The 20,551-nt window shown below is 34.9% G+C and overlaps 1 protein-coding gene across 4 annotated transcripts in view; it reads left to right on the forward strand.

The window, feature by feature from the left end:
* The window catches only part of LOC121371542 (neurexin-3a-like), a 138,678-nt gene that overhangs the window by 96,096 nt on the left and 22,031 nt on the right, over nt 1-20,551 (forward strand). For 3 of the 4 annotated variants that reach the window (XM_041497514.1, XM_041497515.1, XM_041497513.1), the window contains exons 7-11: nt 8,186-8,403; nt 12,073-12,181; nt 13,131-13,205; nt 16,885-17,643; nt 19,068-19,187. In XM_041497514.1, coding sequence (XP_041353448.1) covers nt 8,186-8,403; nt 12,073-12,181; nt 13,131-13,205; nt 16,885-17,643; nt 19,068-19,187 — 1,281 coding nt within the window. The remainder of the gene's footprint in view (nt 1-8,185; nt 8,404-12,072; nt 12,182-13,130; nt 13,206-16,884; nt 17,644-19,067; nt 19,188-20,551) is intronic. The other variant, XM_041497516.1, reaches the window with a different exon arrangement.

The following is a 20,551-nucleotide window of genomic DNA, read 5'->3' on the forward strand; positions in this document are numbered from 1 at the left end:
ATGGTCTGACAGGTTAGCACAAAATTGAGTTTATGGATCACCGTGTCCAGCTGAGATGAATTTTATTACATAAAACAGATAATCGTGTATCTTTGTGCCTGGTGAATCCACACAAATTGAAGAAAATTGATTTGTAATAAGATGAGTACAATCTTCTCACTAAATCTCTTGTAGACCCACATGTCACTTTGTTATTCTGTTCTTTTGGGGGAGTTTGCCAAACAAATTAATGTTTTCAGCAGAGGCCTGTTATTCATACAGTGTTCGTTCAATGTCTTCCATGTGTATTAAGTGGTAAATGGGAATACTGGATGAATATGCATCCACACTTGCCCAGATTTTGCAGTGGTTACATGTTAGGCTATCATTAAGTAAATATATACTGAATTCCAAGAAAAATGCATCACCCAATTTTCATTTGTTATTGCTATCGTATGTGTGAGGTTGCTGTAAATTGCACAATGACAATAATCCTTTTGTACAATATTGGGGTTATTTATTTCCTACCAGAAGGGGAAGGATTTAGCTCAGTCGGTTGTGTGCTTGCTTGAGGTGCTTGCATCACAGGATCGAACCACCTCGGTGGATCCTTTCAGCTAATTGGGTTTTTTGTCATTCCAACCAGTGTACCACAACTGGACAAAGGCCATGGTATGTGTTTTCCTGTCTGTGGAAAAGTGCATATAAAAGATCCCTTGCTGCATTACAAAAAATGTAGCAGGTTTCCTCTGATGACTACGAGTCAGAATTACCAAGTGTTTGATATCCAATAGCTGATGATTAATTAACTGATGTGCTCCAGTGGTGTTGTTAAACAAAACAAACCTTTCCCTACCAGAATACAGCCAGTTGTACAAATTCATTTGAATCTTTGGGTTTTTTCTTCCCATATCCTTGTTACAACTACAAATCTGAGTGGTGCATTTTCACAAGGTTAAAAGTTTGTTTTGTTTAACGACACTACTAGAGCACATTGATTAATTAATCATCGGTTATTGGATGTCAAACATTTGGTAATTGTGACATGTAGTCATCAGAGGAAACCCTCTACATTTCTGCTAATACAACAAAGGATCTTTTATATGTACTTTCCCACAGACAGGAAAGCACATACCATGGCTTTTGACCAGTTGTGGTGCACTGGTTGGAACAAGAAAACATTCACATGGATTTCAGTAAATCAGTGTATTCTTCAAACTTGCTAAACTCAGTCTGTTCTCCAACCATAGTTTGTAAAGCTCCAATTTTTAAATGTTTATACTTAAAGTTAACAAATATACATCTGTAATAAAGAAAGAAAGAAAGAAATGTTTCATTTAACGACACACTCAACACATTTTATTTACAGTTATATGGCGTCAAACATATGGTTAAGGACCACACAGATATTGAGAGAGGAAACTCGCTGTCGCCACTTCATGGGTTACTCTTTTCGATTAGCAGCAAGGGATCTTTTATATGCATCATCCCACAGACAGGGTAGTACATACTACAGCCTTTGATATGCCAGACACCCCCATCTGTAATAAAGTAATAAGTACATGTATAAAGACATAGCAAATAACCAGTCTGTCTCCATATACATCAAGTACATGTATAAAGACATAGCAAATAACCAGTCTTTCTCCATATACATCAAGTACATGTATAAAGACATAGCAAATAACCAGTCTGTCTCCATATACATCAAGTACATGTATAAAGACATAGCAAATAACCAGTCTGTCTCCATATACATCAAATACATGTATAAAGACATAGCAAATAACCAGTCTGTCTCCATATACATCAAGTACATGTATAAAGACATAGCAAATAACCAGTCTGTCTCCATATACATCAAGTACATGTATAAAGACATAGCAAATAACCAGTCTGTCTCCATATACATCAAGTACATGTATAAAGACATAGCAAATAACCAGTCTGTCTCCATATACATCAAATACATGTATAAAGACATAGCAAATAACCAGTCTGTCTCCATATACATCAAGTACATGTATAAAGACATAGCAAATAACCAGTCTGTCTCCATATACATCAAGTACATGTACGCCTACACAACCACTAGCTCTCCACTAGAAAATCTCATGGGTATGAGCAGTAGCCCTTTAATTTGTTGCTCTATTTTCTTTACTAACATTTTTTCTTCCTTTTCTTTAGGAATTGACACCTTTTTTCCAAATTAGTGTCTAAAGAGACTTTCTGAAACAGAGTTCTTTGCTTTCCTTTTTAAATGGTTAGGAAGAATATTGAATTATTGGTGTCAACTCGTAGAAAGGCATATTTTTTAACTGAATAAACGGAAACAAGCCCATTAAGCAGAAGACTGGTTTTTCTTTTATTTTGTGCTCTGAGCTTTTTTACTTTTGCTGCTGTGATTGACATGCTGCATTACAATCCAGTTAAACACATACTACATTGAACATAATATAACACAACATATTTCATTGACATTGAGATGGGATACACATAAGGTGTTAAAGCAAAACTTTGACAATAAATTGTTAATATATAGGAGAGAAAACTATTAACAGTTATGGCTGTCTCACAATCAAATAGTTATACATTTATCCACCATCAGTATATGTACATTCTGTTATGTCAATTAAATACTTTTACATATATTAAATGATGCAAAGCTTGTTTTTGTTTTAATTGGCTTTTATTGTATAAATTATATAGTGAAGGGACATAGAAGCAAAATGCCATGACATGCTAATAAATTGATGTCCTGTTAATCTCATTTATAATCTTCTACAAGTAAACAAGTAATCTTTACTCTTAGTTAATATAGTTTAAGGACATTAAAATGATAGTCAAAAGAAATACAAATTCATTCTTATTTTTCCTGCTTCTATTTTACTATTTTAACACATTCTAGCTCAAATTGTGTTCATGTTGTATAACACCCAACATCTGCTATTGCTCAAACAGAAGTTCTTTGTTTACAGACGTAAGTAATGCCATATATTTGTGCAAGGATGTTGTTAACTTTCACTATTTCCTTCACCAAGATGTTCTTAAATGGTTTCATGTTCTTTTGTATACAAAACAATGAATGGTATAAAATATTTCTCTTCTATTGTTATTACCATACCTACCGCTAAAGCATTTTGCACAATATGTCTGTGATCACAGCCAATGAAAGACATATGGCAGTGTAAACTATAGTCTTTATGCTGCAATATGCTGCATCTAATTTCATGCTTGAGTTTGGCACAAGTGGCTGGATTTGTTTTCTTAGCCACAGATGTCTTTACTGAGCTCACACCTTAAACATTCACCTACCGTATATCGCTGTGTATTAGCCGACTTTTTTATACAAAAATTATCAAGTCAAAGGCTGGGGTCGGCTTATCTAAGGAGTCAACATTTTATTGGAAATGTAAAGTTAGAATAGTGACGTCACGGCTCGACTCGATCTATTGTCATTATTGTGCTCTGCATTTCCGCTTTCATAAAGGTTTAATATTGCATTTTAACACAAAATAATACAAATAAAAGATATTAAAATTGTATATATATGTTCATCTTTAATAAATGTTGGAGTTTAAAAGTTATTTAGTAATATTTATCTGTTTAAACAACAATAAATGGTGACCGATCAAAACAATTTCGGAAAACTTCGCAGGTCACGTGTCATTACAAAACTGCTTACTAAACCGGTGAACACGTTAATTGTTCCAGCTTCATTTGTTTGGTTTGTCGGCTTGGGATTAATCGACACGGGTGGTTGGGTATGGTAGGGTATAGCCGACTAGTAATGAAAAGACCGATTAGCACAATCAACAATGCAAACAGTCACTGTGTTTTTAACGTGTGGCTGCAATCAAGAATGTTTAGGTATATTTCGCTATTTTGGTACTTATATTTTACGAGAAATAAATTAACCGGACACCGTTTCTATAAATAGAAATCGGCTACTGCTTCCGGATAAGTTTGCTGTGACAAATGACATTTGAAAGCAGATGTACTTTGTCATTTTGTAGACCACACAGACATCTGACTTGGTTAGTTTTATATAGGGGGGTCGGCTTATATACAAGGTCTATAATTTTAAAGCCGATTTGGAGGGTGAAACTAGGGGGTCGGCTAATGCATGGAGTCGGCTAATACACAGCGATATACGGTATACTGAAAGCAAAAAAGAAAAGTCTCCCTGAATTTCATCACAGTGATAATAAAAATATGAAGGCAGGTTTTCTGCCAGAAAATAATTGAAGGATACGTAATAAAAACAAAACAGATCAAACCATACTCTTAGTACGAGAGTCCAACACTCTACCAACTGAGCTAATAGGAAAATCCCCACTAGCTACTGCCCATATATGAGCACTTTATACCAAAACTTATATACCAAAACTACTGCATACTCCCCTTTCAAGTGAAGCTATGTCCCAGAGCTGTGGGTCACAGAAAGTTGAACTATTACTGATGCTGAGTGGATTATAATTGCATTCTTGTATTAAGAACACACCCAGTCCCAACATCGGCTCCAAATGTAACAGAAAAAAGTAACCTCCACTGAGGGAATTCGAATCACTAACTCTCAGTATGAAAGTCCAGCGCTCTACCAACTGAGCTAATAGAGAAATTCCCACTAGCTACTGCCAGTCGGAGCACTACTACACTACTAATAGAAACAAATGTTGCAAGTTTTCTCTTGTAAGACTAAGAAAAATATCTGAATGACAGAAAAAAGTTTGACATCCTCATTGCCAATGATAATAGATAAATCAACTGTGCTACTAGAAACAAAGTGCAACAGTGTTGTTAAACAAAAATACTTTAACTTTTTTTTTCATTCTCAATGGGGGCCGTTATTTTAGACCATTGTGCAGCTCTAACCCTCAGGCCAATCTCTGTATCCGACTACCAATATTAGACTTCCCTGATTTTTGTTTGTAACCCACTTTTATCTTTGAATGTTGCACTGCAGCGTGCATTTGACTCAAAGTGTTGATTATCTTTGAAAATAGGAGGCTGTTTGAGAAAAATAGGTGGCAATATGTACCGAATACAGAGAGGTTTGTAAGTGTAAGCATGAAAACATAGCCTATTAGGTGGTAGTATTGGCAACAATTAACAGCTGCAAAATATCACTGTCTTCCACCATCTAATGAACACACTGCATGTAAAATGTTGTCAGTTGTGTTATAGGTCAAGGTTATAATATTTACTTTACTGAAATTTACTATCTATAAACTGCTTGCACATTAGAAAACAATTCTCATATGTTACAGATGTGACAATCTTATTGCCATTGTTCCTTCTTTTTCTTTGAAAGAAAAGTATTAATCATTAAAGGTCGATGGCACATTGTACTTGAACATTGCTTTCTATCGATAACAATGCCATATCATCAGATATTAGTATTTAATATAAAACATTTTGTCCTACTTGGAGGCCTCCCTTAATTGAATGTTGTATTTACCAAGTGACATGTCGGGTCACAGTGTCTCTGCTTTACTGAAACCTGCATAATGTCTTGTGAGCATGATGGAAAGCCAATTTCCTCAAATGTTCATATTTGATAAATATTTTCAGGGTCGTACCTTGCGTAGGGATGGGGTAGGGGAGACAGTTGACAAAAAGTGCCCTTATTAACAAAAAAAAATTCTTTCTATATGCTGTTATGTTGGAAATAATTCTGTCCAATTTTTGTTCATTGATGTCCGGTGTAATAAATAGAATTCTATACTCATTCTAGAAAGAGACAGTTTATGTTACAACTCATGTGTTTTCAATTGTACATCACTCACTTTCAGTTGTGATGTATGATTGAAAACAGTAATATAAATGGTCTCTTTTGGGATCTCATTTAGTATTCTTTATTGACCCTCCAACTGGTCCTATTCATTTAATTAGATTTTTATGCTTGGATCCAATCAAAGTTCAAGCATGTTGTCTTCGGTACAGACGTCAGCTATCTGGCTTTTTGTGCAAGGCAGTGAGTTAGTGGTAAATGGTCTAGCAAGCTAAAACATTCTCACTGAACCATTAAAACTGGGTAGGAGCCGGTACCAGGATGTGAACACAGTACCTCCCAGCCTTAAGGCAGATGGCTTATAACTACTACACCTCTGCATAAGACCAATGATTTACCACTATGCTAAATCCTGCTTATATTTATATTCAAAAAGTTAAAAGAATGTTTTGTTTAACGACACCACCAGAGTACATTGATTTATATTTATATATTCATAGCACATCAGGAAAGCCAAAGAAACATCAGTACCAAATAACCTGCTGTATGCAGTTACTGCTTCTAAATCTTCACTGAAGCTGGGGAATTTGACAATTCTGCAGTTTAATCTCGGCTGACACTGTGGCGCTCCATCGCAATGGAAGCTGTCACCAACTGTGATACATCAACTGTCCACCATCGATGCTTTCACTGATCATTAGCTGGAATGAACTTCACTTGAAATAACCCACTGCAGCTGTTGCTGTCTCCCTTGACTGATCAGTTCAATTAAAAACTCTCAATTTAATCACACCCATGATTATATTGTCATTAAAAAAAGGCTTCTTTGATGTTTTGGAATTGCTTTAGTGCTTTAATTATGTTTCTTGCTAGTTTTCTCTGCTTTCTTCTAGAACTAGCAATGATACAATTGAAAAAGTAAATTTATAAAAGATTTCTATACTGATTGTTTTGTTATGTATCCCAAGGTCATACCCAATAGTCGATGTATTTTTCATGCTGGAGTGCCGTTAAACATTAATTAATTCATTCATTCATTCATTCATTCATTCATTCATTCATTCATTCATTCATTCATTCATTCCTATGGTCATAGCTAGCCATTTCTCTCTAGGTATGGTGGGTGTGGACTGTGCTAATAATATTGCTGACTTGCAGTTTGACATATATATTAGTGAAAAATCATGTAAATACCGGTCTTCAAAAGTGGCGAGGATGTGGGTCAATGTAGGCTATCTAGTACTGATGGGTATTGCAAAACAATGTGTATTGCAATACAGGAACCTGTACGTACCACAATATATTTCGAACACCAGTTGTCTATTATTAGAATTTATAAAGTGCTCTAATTCCTTGTACATTTTGTATAACTTAATAAAATGATACATTGGTCAATCAAGATTCGTTCCGAACAAGTGGAGCTATTGGTTTTTTTTCTTAAACTGGTAGTTTTTATTTTCAGAAAATATAATATGTGTGCATTAATACACATACAAAATATATAAGCCCAATATACTGGTACGTTAGAAAGATATTGAGATACCTATTGTTCAAATTTTATATTGCGGTATACTGGTATATATCGGTTATACCATGCATCTCTACTATGTGGGTATCTCTGGAGATATCAATTTCCTGAAGGTTAGACCACTTGTAGTCTTCTTCAGACCAACTCGGGAGGATTTCAGTCTAATGATACTGAACTGAAAGGTTTCGACATTTATATAAAACAATTAGAACTTGAGTAGAATTTGATTTGACCTCAAGATAGATCACTTGTTTGAGATACAGTATTCCATAGAGTTATCTGCCTCTGCATACCCAAAGACTTCCTGCTGCTAGTTAACAAGAGTGGGCGTTGCTTTTCCCCACCAGCACTTAGAACTTGCATATCACTGAAGTTTCTATGTTAATGAAATTCCCGATTAGTTCATATGTCAGCTCCAAATGTAACAGAAAAATCAACCTCCACTAAGGGGATTCAAACCACAGACTCTCAGTATGTAGGGTCCAGCACTCTACCAACAAAGCTAATGGGGAAATTCCCACTAGCTACTGTCAGTAGGAGCACTTTATACCAACACTACTACATATATATTTTATACTTATTGTCTCTACTCAATGTAGTATACAATGTACACTTTATTTAGAGGGTTAGATCTAGCTTAGTCAGTAAGCAGCTTGCCTGAGATGCTTTGGACCAAACCCCATCAGTGGACCCATTCTCTGATTCAGTTTCCACCACCACCCCCCCCCCCCCCCCCCCCCTCCACCACCCTATGACTGGTATATCAAAGGATGTGGTATGTTCTGTCCTATCTGTGGGAATGTGCATATAAAAGATGCCTTGCTCATAATGGAAAAATGTAGTGGATGAGTCGGAATTACCAAATATTTGATGATGAATAAATCAATGTGCTCTAGTAGTGTCACTGAACAAAAAACAAACTTTAAAAACATTTTATTTTTTAGCTGCTACAACACTTAGATTTGACGGGACTCAGTTTGTGAAGGTTAGGATGCCAGAGGAGTCTTCCACAGAGGCTGAGGACATTTCTCTACGATTCCGAACGATGCATCCGAACGGTCTTCTGTTCATGACATCGTCGGAGCACTCCACCGATTCCATGGAGCTATACCTGGAGTCCAGCGCCATCAAGCTCTCCATTAATGTGGGAAGTGGAACACAGGTGAATGCTATTGCTTTTATTGTCAAAGCAGTCACAAAATTCCCACAAATAAAACATTAAGAGCAGGGAACATTTTGTTCAGTATCACGTCGTGATTCGCTATGCATGTTTTAGAGATTGCTACACAATTGTAAAACATTAAACAGTAGTTGCTAAACAATTTTCAGTTGACTAAATATATCACTAATCAAGATTTTGAAAACAAAAGGGTGGGGGGACATTGCCTAGTGGTAAAGCGCTCACTTGGTGCACAGTTGGTGTGGGATCGATCCCCGTCAGTGGTCCCATTGGGCTATTTCTCGTCCCACCTAGTGCACCACAAACTGGTATATCAAAGGCCATGGTATGTGCTATCCTGTCTGTAGGATGGTGCATATAAAAGATCCATTACTACTAATGGAAAAATGTAGCGGGTTTCCTCTCTAAGACTATATGTTAAAATTACCAAATGTTTGACATCCACTAGCCATGATTAATAAATCAATGTGTTCTAGTGGTGTTGTTAAACAAAACAAACTTTGAAAACAAAATGATTCCTGAAGAGATAAAAGATTTCATCTCTGTCCTTCTGTCTGTTATTTTCATAATTTTCGTATCGCGTAGCTTCAAGGGCCATAACTCTGTGAAAAATGGGTAAATATATATGAACATCACTAAACCCTGCAACATTGTAATCTTGCAGTGAAATGCAAAAAAACTTTAAAAACAAGGCAGTGTTGTTTAGCCGAGTTTAACAGAGCTGTTTGAATTTGGCCCTGGGTGTTCAAGAAATGTGAGCCTGTTCTGTTATATTCAGAGATATAAAATATCCTAATTTTGCTGGAGTTCAATTTATTTTTATGCAAGCTGAAAGCTTTTCCTGTCGTTATTCTTTAATGAAAAGTTCATAGTAACGACTTATTAGAATGACATTTCGGAGTTCAGAATCTGATATTTCAAATAAATGACATTAAAACAGCAGAAATAATATTTGTTAAAAAATTGTGAAAAATTATCCTTAGATATGCCATGAATACATATTTCATCATGCCATCAAATATTTAAAAATATGGTCAAAAATATTATTTGCATATCAATCCAAGAACATCCCAAAATTGCTCCAACGGGGTCAGTGTATGAAAATGTTTTTCAAAACACAGAATTTCATTCTATATTTAACTTCCCATGAAAGCATTGTTTTCCCATGTCACCAAGTCATTCTGAAACCAAAGCTTTTGAAGTATGTGTTTACGCCATTCATCAGAATGGTCTATTAATTTTGAATGCCTATTTCTGCACCATTAATTATGTTTCCATTCAGTCTCGTGTGTCTAAAATATCAAAACAGCATAACAATCCTTTAATTTAATTATTGATTATTAAATATTTACAGAGATCCAGTATCAATGTGCTGTATCTCACTGGTAGTTTTTCATTATTCATTTAACTATAGTAAAACCTGGGTTAATTTTTGAATTGAACTTATTGAAATTTAGTACAGCTGAGGTTCTGTGGAACATGGGGGCTGTGGGGGCCATGGCCCCTACACTTTCCCCTGTTATTGTGCTCAGAATGCTTGAAATGCCATGTTTGAGCATGTACTTGGGCCTGTGCTTATAAAATTGAGTCTGGAACTCTATCTCTAATGACATCATACACACAGAATTTGTATGGCATTATTATGACAATACTGTCACAGACATTTCTCCTCGATGCATATCCTCCCCTTCAGACCCCCCCCCCCCCCCCAAATTTCCATCCCCAAGACCGTCACACTAACAGTCCACCCCCACTTCCACTTTTCACTTGTTATTGTGCTCAGAAGGCTGGAAATGTATTTGAACACCTGAAATTCTAAATTTCCTCACCCAGGACATCACACTAACAGTGCCTCTCTCCCCTCCCACCCCACACACATACATACATATGCACTTTTCCCTTGTTGTTATACTCAGAAGGCTGGAAATGACATAGTTAAACACCTAAGGTTCAAAATTTCCATCCACCAGGACATCACACTGACAGTGCCTTCCTCCTCCCCTCCCCCACACTTTCAAATACATTCTGCTGGCTCTGTACTTCTTTGAGCTCTTTTGTCAACTCTGATGTGACAGGCTTCTATAATTTATTGTAGAATGTAGGATGGACCCAATGGGGTTGTTTTCCCTCTTTCTTTTTTTTTATATTAGAACTTAAGGATTTTCATTGTTTGGTTATAAATATAAATTATATTTGCATAACCGGTGACTTACTTAATTCTGACACTTGTACTCTTGTTCTGTACTACAATGACATTAAAAATGTATTTTAAACAAATTGATTTTGCCATTCATGAGTAATATTTTTGTTGAATTTTTAAAATGCATGAATACAATTCTGATTAAGTTTTCTACTAAATATAAAATTTCATCACATAACATTGGTGCTTTACATGAATTTAAAGTTGTGTAACTGGCACACAAATAGAACAACAAATAGAACAACACTTTATATGAAATAGTATGCCCTGAATTAGGATTTGAAAAATGTCATGGTTAAGAATATTTGAAGCCTGTTAAGTAGGTAATGGTTAAGATTAATGTTTAAAGTCATTGGTTTAGCATTTACTCCAATTACTACATATCAGTGTTCTTGCTGCTGCATTTAAGCAGGGCTAAGTAGGTAATGGTTAGGATTAATGTTTAAAGTCATTGGTTTAGCATTTACTCAAATTACTACATATCAGTGTTGTTGCTGCTGCATTTAAGCTGGGTTAAGTAGGTAATGGTTAAGATTAATGTTTAAAGTCATTGGTTTAGCATTTACTCAAATTACTACATATCAGTGTTCTTGCTGCTGCATTTAAGCAGGGCTAAGTAGGTAATGGTTAGGATTAATGTTTAAAGTCATTGGTTTAGCATTTACTCCAATTACTACATATCAGTGTTCTTGCTGCTGCATTTAAGCAGGGCTAAGTAGGTAATGGTTAAGATTAATGTTTAAAGTCATTGGTTTAGCATTTACTCCAATTACTACATATCAGTGTTCTTGCTGCTGCATTTAAGCAGGGCTAAGTAGGTAATGGTTAGGATTAATGTTTAAAGTCATTGGTTTAGCATTTACTCAAATTACTACATATCAGTGTTGTTGCTGCTGCATTTAAGCTGGGTTAAGTAGGTAATGGTTAAGATTAATGTTTAAAGTCATTGGTTTAGCATTTACTCAAATTACTACATATCAGTGTTCTTGCTGCTGCATTTAAGCAGGGCTAAGTAGGTAATGGTTAGGATTAATGTTTAAAGTCATTGGTTTAGCATTTACTCAAATTACTACATATCAGTGTTGTTGCTGCTGCATTTAAGCAGGGCTGCCTGCCCAACGTTTGCATTTTGCATATAGCATATGGCAGTATACTTTTTATTCCAAAGACACTTTTAGACTATGCGTCATAAGTATGTTATATATAATACAATTAAGTACCATAATTGTGTGACTGTTCTAAAACATAGTATTCCAGAATACACTCAGTTTTCCCCATGCTGTATGCAAATGTTCAGTTTATAACAATTCAATGAATGTTAATTGTAAAACTAATTGTTATTGGAGACAAAAATAATTTCTTTTTAACCTGGTTATACATGAATAAATGAGTTTCTTTGTTGGATATATTATGCTATTGTTATTTTAAAGTATGTGTATTTTTTTTTAAAGGTTTTAACAGTGGGCAACATATTGAATGATGATCGTTGGCATACAGTATTTATTCGACGTCGGGCACAAACAATCGAGATTGGAATAGACACACATCGGCCTGTCACAGGTAATAAATTAACAAAATTAGTACAATAATAAGTATTGTCTAAACTGTAAGCTTTACAGGCTTTATAGATATGTTAGATTCCATGTGGTGCAATTATATTTTATTAAAAATACATAGTGTTATGAATATTGTATAACCATACTGTATTTTCCATATGCTACATGTTTGAAGCTTTTATGTGCAGTTCATGTCAGGTATCCACATAGGCGTTCAAGCTTTGCTGTGACCTCCAGCATTTGTGGAACATTTAAGTCCCTGGTAGAATAGGCTATTGAATAAAAACAAAAGCCTACATTATTTTTCCACGTGAAATTGACGGTTCAGTTTATGGAGTCAGCAAATTTTTAATGATATATATTGTACAATACAAATTTTATGAAACTAATTTTTTCTTACACATCCTTAAATGAGAAATCAATTGTTATTTATGATAAAACATACTAATAACACACATATGTGTGATAACTAGGTGAAGACCAGGTCATCACTGCCATGCCATGCATAACAAAATTGATTGTTCTGTGATATATAGGTTAACCTGAAACTGATTACTCTGTAATGTTTATAAGTTAACTACAAGTATTAGGACCATAATTAGGTTTTAGTTCAAAAAGACGTTTAAGTTTATTTTAAGCCTGGGGTTTTTAACGTATGTCATAAGAAAATTAGTATATGTCAGTTTCTCTTTTTATTTCCATTACTGAGCAATAAACTTGGCAACGTGAATGAATTACATTTTTTAAGACAAGTTAAAGAATAATTTTATTTAGTGTTGCACTGCTTTGATGTATTAGATTAAACTAAAAATTTTTAAAATGTGGATAGTTTTTGCAATAGGAATCCTTTTTTTTTTTTTTTTTTTTTTTTTAAAGTTGGTATTATACATTTTTCAGGTGAGTGTTGTGTTATATAAATGCGACTGTTGATTTTCATTTGACTTGTGTTTCAGACAAGCTCCCCGGCCAAGAAACATCCTTACAATCTAATGCCATAGTTCTTGGTTCAGTAGATGCTCTCACTCCTGGTATAATCGCTTGCCTCCATGTTCAGCAGTGTTTTTGTTGTCTTCTTTCTCTTCTTATGCATGATGTTTAAAACATGTTGGACTTGTGACTTTGAAAGGAATCCTGTGTATGATGTTTATAAATTGTTGGACTTGTAACTTTGAAAAGGAATCCTGTGTATGATGTTTATAATTTTTGGGACTTTTGACTTTGAAAAGAAAGCCTGTATATGATGTTTATAAATTGTTGGGACTTGTGACTTTGAAAGGAAGTCTGTATATGATGTTTATAAATTGTTGGACTTTTGACTTTGAAAAGAAGCATGTATTTGATGTTTATAACTTGTTGGACTTCTGACTTTGAAAGGAAGCCTGTGTATAATGTTTTTAATTTGTTGGACTTGTGACTTTGAAAGGAAGCATGTGTTTGATGTTTATAACTTGTTGGACTTTTGACTTTGAAAAGAAGCCTGTATATGATGTTTATAAATTGTTGGACTTTTGACTTTGAAAAGAAGCATGTATTTGATGTTTATAACTTGTTGGACTTCTGACTTTGAAAGGAAGCCTGTGTATAATGTTTTTAATTTGTTGGACTTTTGACTTTGAAAAGAAGCCTGTATATGATGTTTATCAATTGTTGGACTTTTGACTTTGAAAAGAAAGCCTGTGTTTATAAATTGTTGGACTTGTGACTTTGAAAAGAAGCCTGTATATGATGTTTATAAATTGTTGGACTTGTGACTTTGAAAAGAAAGCCTGTATATGATGTTTATAAATTGTTGGACTTTTGACTTTGAAAAGAAAGCCTGTATATGATGTTTATAAATTGTTGGACTTTTGACTTTGAAAAGAAAGCCTGTATATGATGTTTATAAATTTTTGGACTTTTGACTTTGAAAAGAAGCCTGTATATGATGTTTATAAATTGTTGGACTTTTGACTTTGAAAAGAAAGCCTGTATATGATGTTTATAAATTTTTGGACTTTTGACTTTGAAAAGAAAGCCTGTATATGATGTTTATAAATTTTTGGACTTTTGACTTTGAAAAGAAGCCTGTATATGATGTTTATAAATTGTTGGACTTTTGACTTTGAAAAGAAAGCCTGTATATGATGTTTATAAATTTTTGGACTTTTGACTTTGAAAAGAAAGCCTGTATATGATGTTTATAAATTTTTGGACTTTTGACTTTGAAAAGAAGCCTGTATATGATGTTTATAAATTGTTGGACTTTTGACTTTGAAAAGAAAGCCTGTATATGATGTTTATAAATGTTGGACTTTTGACTTTGAAAAGAAAGCCTGTATATGATGTTTATAAATTGTTGGACTTGTGACTTTGAAAAGAAAGCCTGTGTATGATGTTTATAACTTGTTGGACTTTTGATTTTGAAAAGAAGCCTGTATATGATGTTTATAACTTGTTGGACTTTTGACTTTGAAAAGAAAGCCTGTATATGATGTTTATAAATTGTTGGACTTTTGACTTTGAAAAGAAAGCCTGTATATGATGTTTATAAATTGTTGGACTTGTGACTTTGAAAAGAAAGCCTGTGTATGATGTTTATAACTTGTTGGACTTTTGATTTTGAAAAGAAGCCTGTATATGATGTTTATAAATTGTTGGACTTTTGACTTTGAAAAGAAGCCTGTGTATGATGTTTATAAATTGTTGGACTTTTGACTTTGAAAAGAAGCCTGTGTATGATGTTTATAAATTGTTGGACTTTTGACTTTGAAAAGAAGCCTGTGTATGATGTTTATAACTTGTTGGACTTTTGACTTTGAAAAGAAGCCTGTGTATGATGTTTATAAATTGTTGGACTTTTGACTTTGAAAGGAAACCTTGGGCAATCACATGAGAAAGTTTTAGATACATCTTGGTTGGGAACAAACACTAACTACCTCAAGAATCTTTGCAATGGTTTGATCAAAAGGCACTTTTTCACTATTTTGTAATAGTGGTATGTTCATAACATTTGCTTCAATACTTGATATGTGATTTAAGTGCAGATATGCTATGAAGTGGTCATATGATTAAAGTCTCAATTTACAGGTTAGGCACATGCCATTACATATCAGGAGCCTAAAATTGTGCAACTTTGTGATCTTGCAGTGCAGTGAAAGGAGGGTGTGATCAGAGCAAATTTATCCTAGTAGCACACGTAGCACGTGCTACGGGCCCCGTGCTTCAGGGGGACCCATGGTGATGTGTACATTTATTTTCCCCAGGTCATTTTTCCCCTTTCCACAAGGGGGTTGCAAAATATATATCCTGGGAAGGGGGTTATGGGTGTGATAGTGCTGAAGAGAGTTTAAGAGAGCTTTGTCAGTTAGGTCCCATGTTTGCAGTGCATTGTGGTTTTTTATGATTACACTATAGAATTGCAGGTTCTTGTTCTTTGATGAATAGCTAAATATAATTGCCGACTTTCAACACTATAAAGTTATTTGGATTTTTTGTGCATGGTCAATTCTTTTTCCTCTCTTGAGATTTGTTATGAGTTGGTCTTATAATTGTGGTTAGTCATGGATTTAACAATTAGATTGTCATGTGGTTGTAGTCAGTCTGTCATTTATTGGTTATGTTACAAGGTGTGAGTTGACCCCGAGTTGGGCCTGTTATTAAGGTGCAGATTTGACGTTCATTGTTATGGTGATCGAGGCTGCTATAACAAATCGGTGAATATTCATTGTTAAAAACAATACATCAGTATTAGGAACATAATTTACTCTAGAATATTTGCAGTGGTCTACATGTTTATTATACATGGCAGCTTATTCATCATTGTCTTTTTTTCTCTTTTTATAACATGATAGTGAACTTATTTTCATATTTCATTCTGTGTATATTGTAGAAATGACTATTTTCTTGTCCAGAGAAGGCTGTGCTATTAAATAATTGAAAAGAAATTAAAATGATAAGCTGGTCTTCTATATTCTGATGGGGTTTTTTTTCAACTTTAAAACTTTAAGAGCTGTTCAGTTTTATTTGCTGCCTATGTTGTGTTTTCTTGTTTTAGTTTATTAGTTGAGGTGTTAAACTGACATTCAGATTTGAACTCTTGATATTGGCCATAAAATTCAAATGTAAACTAACATGGATTGGTTAGCAGCCATTTTGTTTCTTTGTTGCATTATCAGTTGTACATGTGTGTAATTCAAGACTTTATTTTTGAATTTCCAATTAATGTGCTTGCATGAAATTTGTGACTATGGTTAAATATTTTGTATGTTTATATTACTTTGGTTTTGTTGTATGTTGTGTTTTTGCATATTGAACACAATCTTCTTTCATTGATAAAACCAGTATCAACATAATTTGACTATTAATTTTGAAAATTATTTTTTTGACTCTATACATTTTCTTAATGCAGATCAAAACATATTTTAGTTCTTATATATAATTGCTGCACATTCTTCAGGCAAATGTTTTTGAGAATTTAATATATATATATATATATATATATATATATATATATATATATATGTTTGTTTTTTGCTTACCTTGGATTCAACATGAGGATTACAAAGAGATTTAGAAACAAAATAACATATTCTTTATTAAAACATATTAAAATTATTACTGGCATAAATATTCATCTTTTTAAAGTAAAATCTTTCTTAGGTTTTCTTCTTCATCAGACAAATATTGACTGTGTGTTCTATCATGAAATGTAAGTGTTTTGTCTTGCAGCTGATATGCCAGGAATATCTGATGAACTTGAATTCCGAAATATCGAAATTGGACACATGGTCAATGATGACAATTCTCTTGGCAAGCATTCTGGATTCATTGGTTCCATGCAACAGTTCATGTTCAACCAGAACTTGTTTTTCGAGATGGCAAAATCTGGAAAGATCGACAATATTCAAGTGACAGCCAAATTTAGCACAGACGAATATGCTGTTCGGGATCCCATCACTTTTAAATCGGCATCAGCATTTGCAATGCTTAATCGTCTTCAGGTGTACAAAGACTTTTCATTGTCCTTTCAATTCAAGACCACAGAGGCAGATGGCCTGATCTTCTACAATGCAGGGAGAGGACAGGACTTCTTTGCCATAGAGCTGAAAGACGGCTTCCTGTACTACATCTACAACATGGGTGACGGCCCACAGCGGATCAAAACCAACACTCGCGACCCTCTCAACAATAACAAATGGCACGAGGTCCGTCTTCTGAGAACAGAAATCTACAAACAGTTGATTCGAATTGATGACAACACACCTACCATTGATAATCTCTCAGGTGCCCAAGCAGTGAATTTTGATCTGGAGGGGAATTTCTTTGTTGGTGGAGTACGAAAAACGATGTATCACTCGCTGCCAAAACAGATTCAGTCCAAGCATGGTTTCCTCGGATGTCTGGGATCTCTGGATTTGAATGGGTATCTTCCACAGGTTGTCAAGGATGCTGATACTATCTATCAGTCTGTGGTGGAAGGTTGCAAAGGTGAGGATTATTGTGGTATACCGGGGCTTGAACCTAAGAATTTGTCACCCATGGCAATTTTTTTTTTTAATGCTGTTTGTGAAACAGCCTACCAATGGCAATTTTTAGCATTTTGGTGGATACATTTTACTGTCATTAAGTATGTTTACCAAAAGCAGTAATTTTTATCCAGAAGCCCAAAAGTTCCATCGGTAATATATTTCAATGGAATTTGCCGTCATTAAGTTTGAGCCCAGATATACTGTTGAGAAATGTCTTACAGTGTTACAGAAAGAAAGAAAGAAATGTTTTATTTAACGACGCACTCAACACATTTTATGGCATCCGACATATGGTTATGGACCACACAGATTTTGAGACGAAACCCACTGTCGCCACTACATGGGCTACTCTTTCCGTTTAGTAGCAAGGGATCTTTTATTTGCGCTTCCCACAGGCAGGATAGCACAAACCATGGCCTTTGTTGAACCAGTTATGGATCACTGGTCGGTGCAAGTGGTTTACACCTACCCATTGAGCCTTGCGGAGCACTCACTCAGGGTTTGGAGTCGGTATCTGGATTAAAAATTCCATGCCTCGACTAGGATCCGAACCCAGTACCTACCAGCCTGTAGACCGATGGCCTAACCACGACACCACCGAGGCTGGTTACAGTGTTACAGTGTTCAAAATAAACATCAGTGTCTGTTCTAAATAGACATACTTGCAAGATTTTTTGTATGGCATTTTATAAATTGAAAAGACAATGTTGAATTTTTAACCAAAATCCAGAAACATGATTGTAATATTCTGTAAGATTAATTAATTTTTTATTATCAAATTTGAGGAACAGTTTTTAATCATGTTTTTTGTAAATATAATCTGATATTGATTGAGGTAACTTCTCCGATTAATAGGAATTTCCTGTAGTTTTTCATGGCATCTGTTCACGGGAAGTAAAATTGATTGAACAGTGGGAGTTAAATTATGTTTGAAGGGGAAAAAAAAGACATGTTGAGAATATCAGAGATTTTGTATTTTGGGGGCTCAAAACAACATAAATCAGTAGGTGTCAATATTTCATTTCAACTTATTTTCGTGCTTATATCCATTTAGGTTTAAGCATGCTGTCGTGGGCACACACAATTCCGCTATCTGGGCTGTCTGTCCAGGACAGTGAGTTAGTTGTTAATAGTTAGTAGCTAGTGGTTAGTGAGAGAGAAGAGGATGTAGTCATTAAAACTCGCTCTGGGTGGGAGCCGGTACCAGACTGCGAACCCTGTACCTATACCAGCCTTATGTCCGGTGGCTTAACTATGACACCACCAAGGCCAATGGTGTCAATAACAAAAGTACTGACTTTTATAGCATCAACAGTCAAGTCTTTCACTGTGATTTCTTATCAATAAGGTTTGAGATTTGGTTTGTTATGCTGTTTTTATCAGGCCCTACACGTCAGTGCCAAAAAGACTCTTGTGCCAACTTCGGTCGCTGTATTCAACAGTGGAACTCGTACAGCTGTGATTGCGACATGACCTCTTACTCAGGACCTACCTGCAAATCAGGTGAGTAGTGGCTTTACATGTCATCGATTCGTTCCTAGGATACTGTTACAAATCGGGTGAGTAGTGGCTTTACATGTCATCGATTCTTTCCTAGGATACTGTTACAAATCGGGTGAGTAGTGGCTTTATATGTCATCGATTCTTTTCTAGGATACTGTTACAAATCGGGTGAGTAGTGGCTTTATATGTCATCGATTCTTTCCTAGGATACTGTTAAAAATCAGGTGAATAGTGGCATTATATGTCATCGATCCTTTCCTAGGATACTGTTAAAAATCAGGTGAGTAGTGGCATTATATGTCATCGATCCTTTCCTAGGATACTGTTACAAATCAGGTGAGTAGTGGCATTATATGTCATCGATCCTTTCCTAGGATACTGTTACAAATCGGGTGAGTAGTGGCATTATATGTCATCGATCCTTTCCTAGGATACTGTTACAAATTTGGTGAGTAGTGGCTTTATATGTCATCGATTCTTTCCTAGGATACTGTTACAAATCTGGTGAGTAGTGGCATTATATGTCATCGATTCTTTCCTAGGATACTGTTACAAATCAGGTGAGTAGTGGCTTTATATGTCATCGATTCTTTCCTAGGATACTGTTATAAATAAGGTGAGTAGTGGCATCATATGTCATCGATTCTTTCCTACAATACTGTTATAAATCAGGTGGGGAGTATCATTATACATGTATTTCATTGACGTTTTGCAATAATACACTGATGGAAAGAGATAAGGGAACAGGTGGTAATTGAGACCAAATTTAATTCACTATATGCCTGTATAAAATACAGAGATTTAATGTGTGACTGAATGTCAGTACTGTGTTGTGTCATTGAATGTTGGTAACAGTTAATAGGGATAGGCCAATTCACTTTTTAATAATTTCAGTTAAAATTTTTATATATTAACGATACTTTCCACAAGTATATCACACATACATTTTAATAGCAACAAACTTTATTTTTAATGGTCACTTGTAAAAACTAAAAATTACAGCTAGAATTTTTTTTTTAATTTTTTTTTTACTATTTTACCCCACCATGGTACCATGTTGGGTATGGAATACCCCATGCAAGTATGTTATGGGCTATGGAATCAAGCACTATGGTTTGCAGAAATGCCTTACTGCAACATCAGAAGAATGCAAGTTATGAAAACTTGTGATAAAAATAACCTATAGTACACACATTGAAAAATTGTGCATCAATTAACCATGGGCCTCAAATTGCAAATGGGAATGGGAACTCTTTTCACGTACCCATATTCAATGAAGGTTCAGGCACGCCCATCCTGGACTTAACCTCTGACATCACAAGTGACTAATTCCAGGACAGCAGAATTGTGAATATTGTTGTGTC

Source organism: Gigantopelta aegis, chromosome 4 (genome assembly GCF_016097555.1).
Source record: "Gigantopelta aegis isolate Gae_Host chromosome 4, Gae_host_genome, whole genome shotgun sequence".
NCBI classification, from domain to species: Eukaryota; Metazoa; Mollusca; class Gastropoda; order Neomphalida; family Peltospiridae; genus Gigantopelta; species Gigantopelta aegis.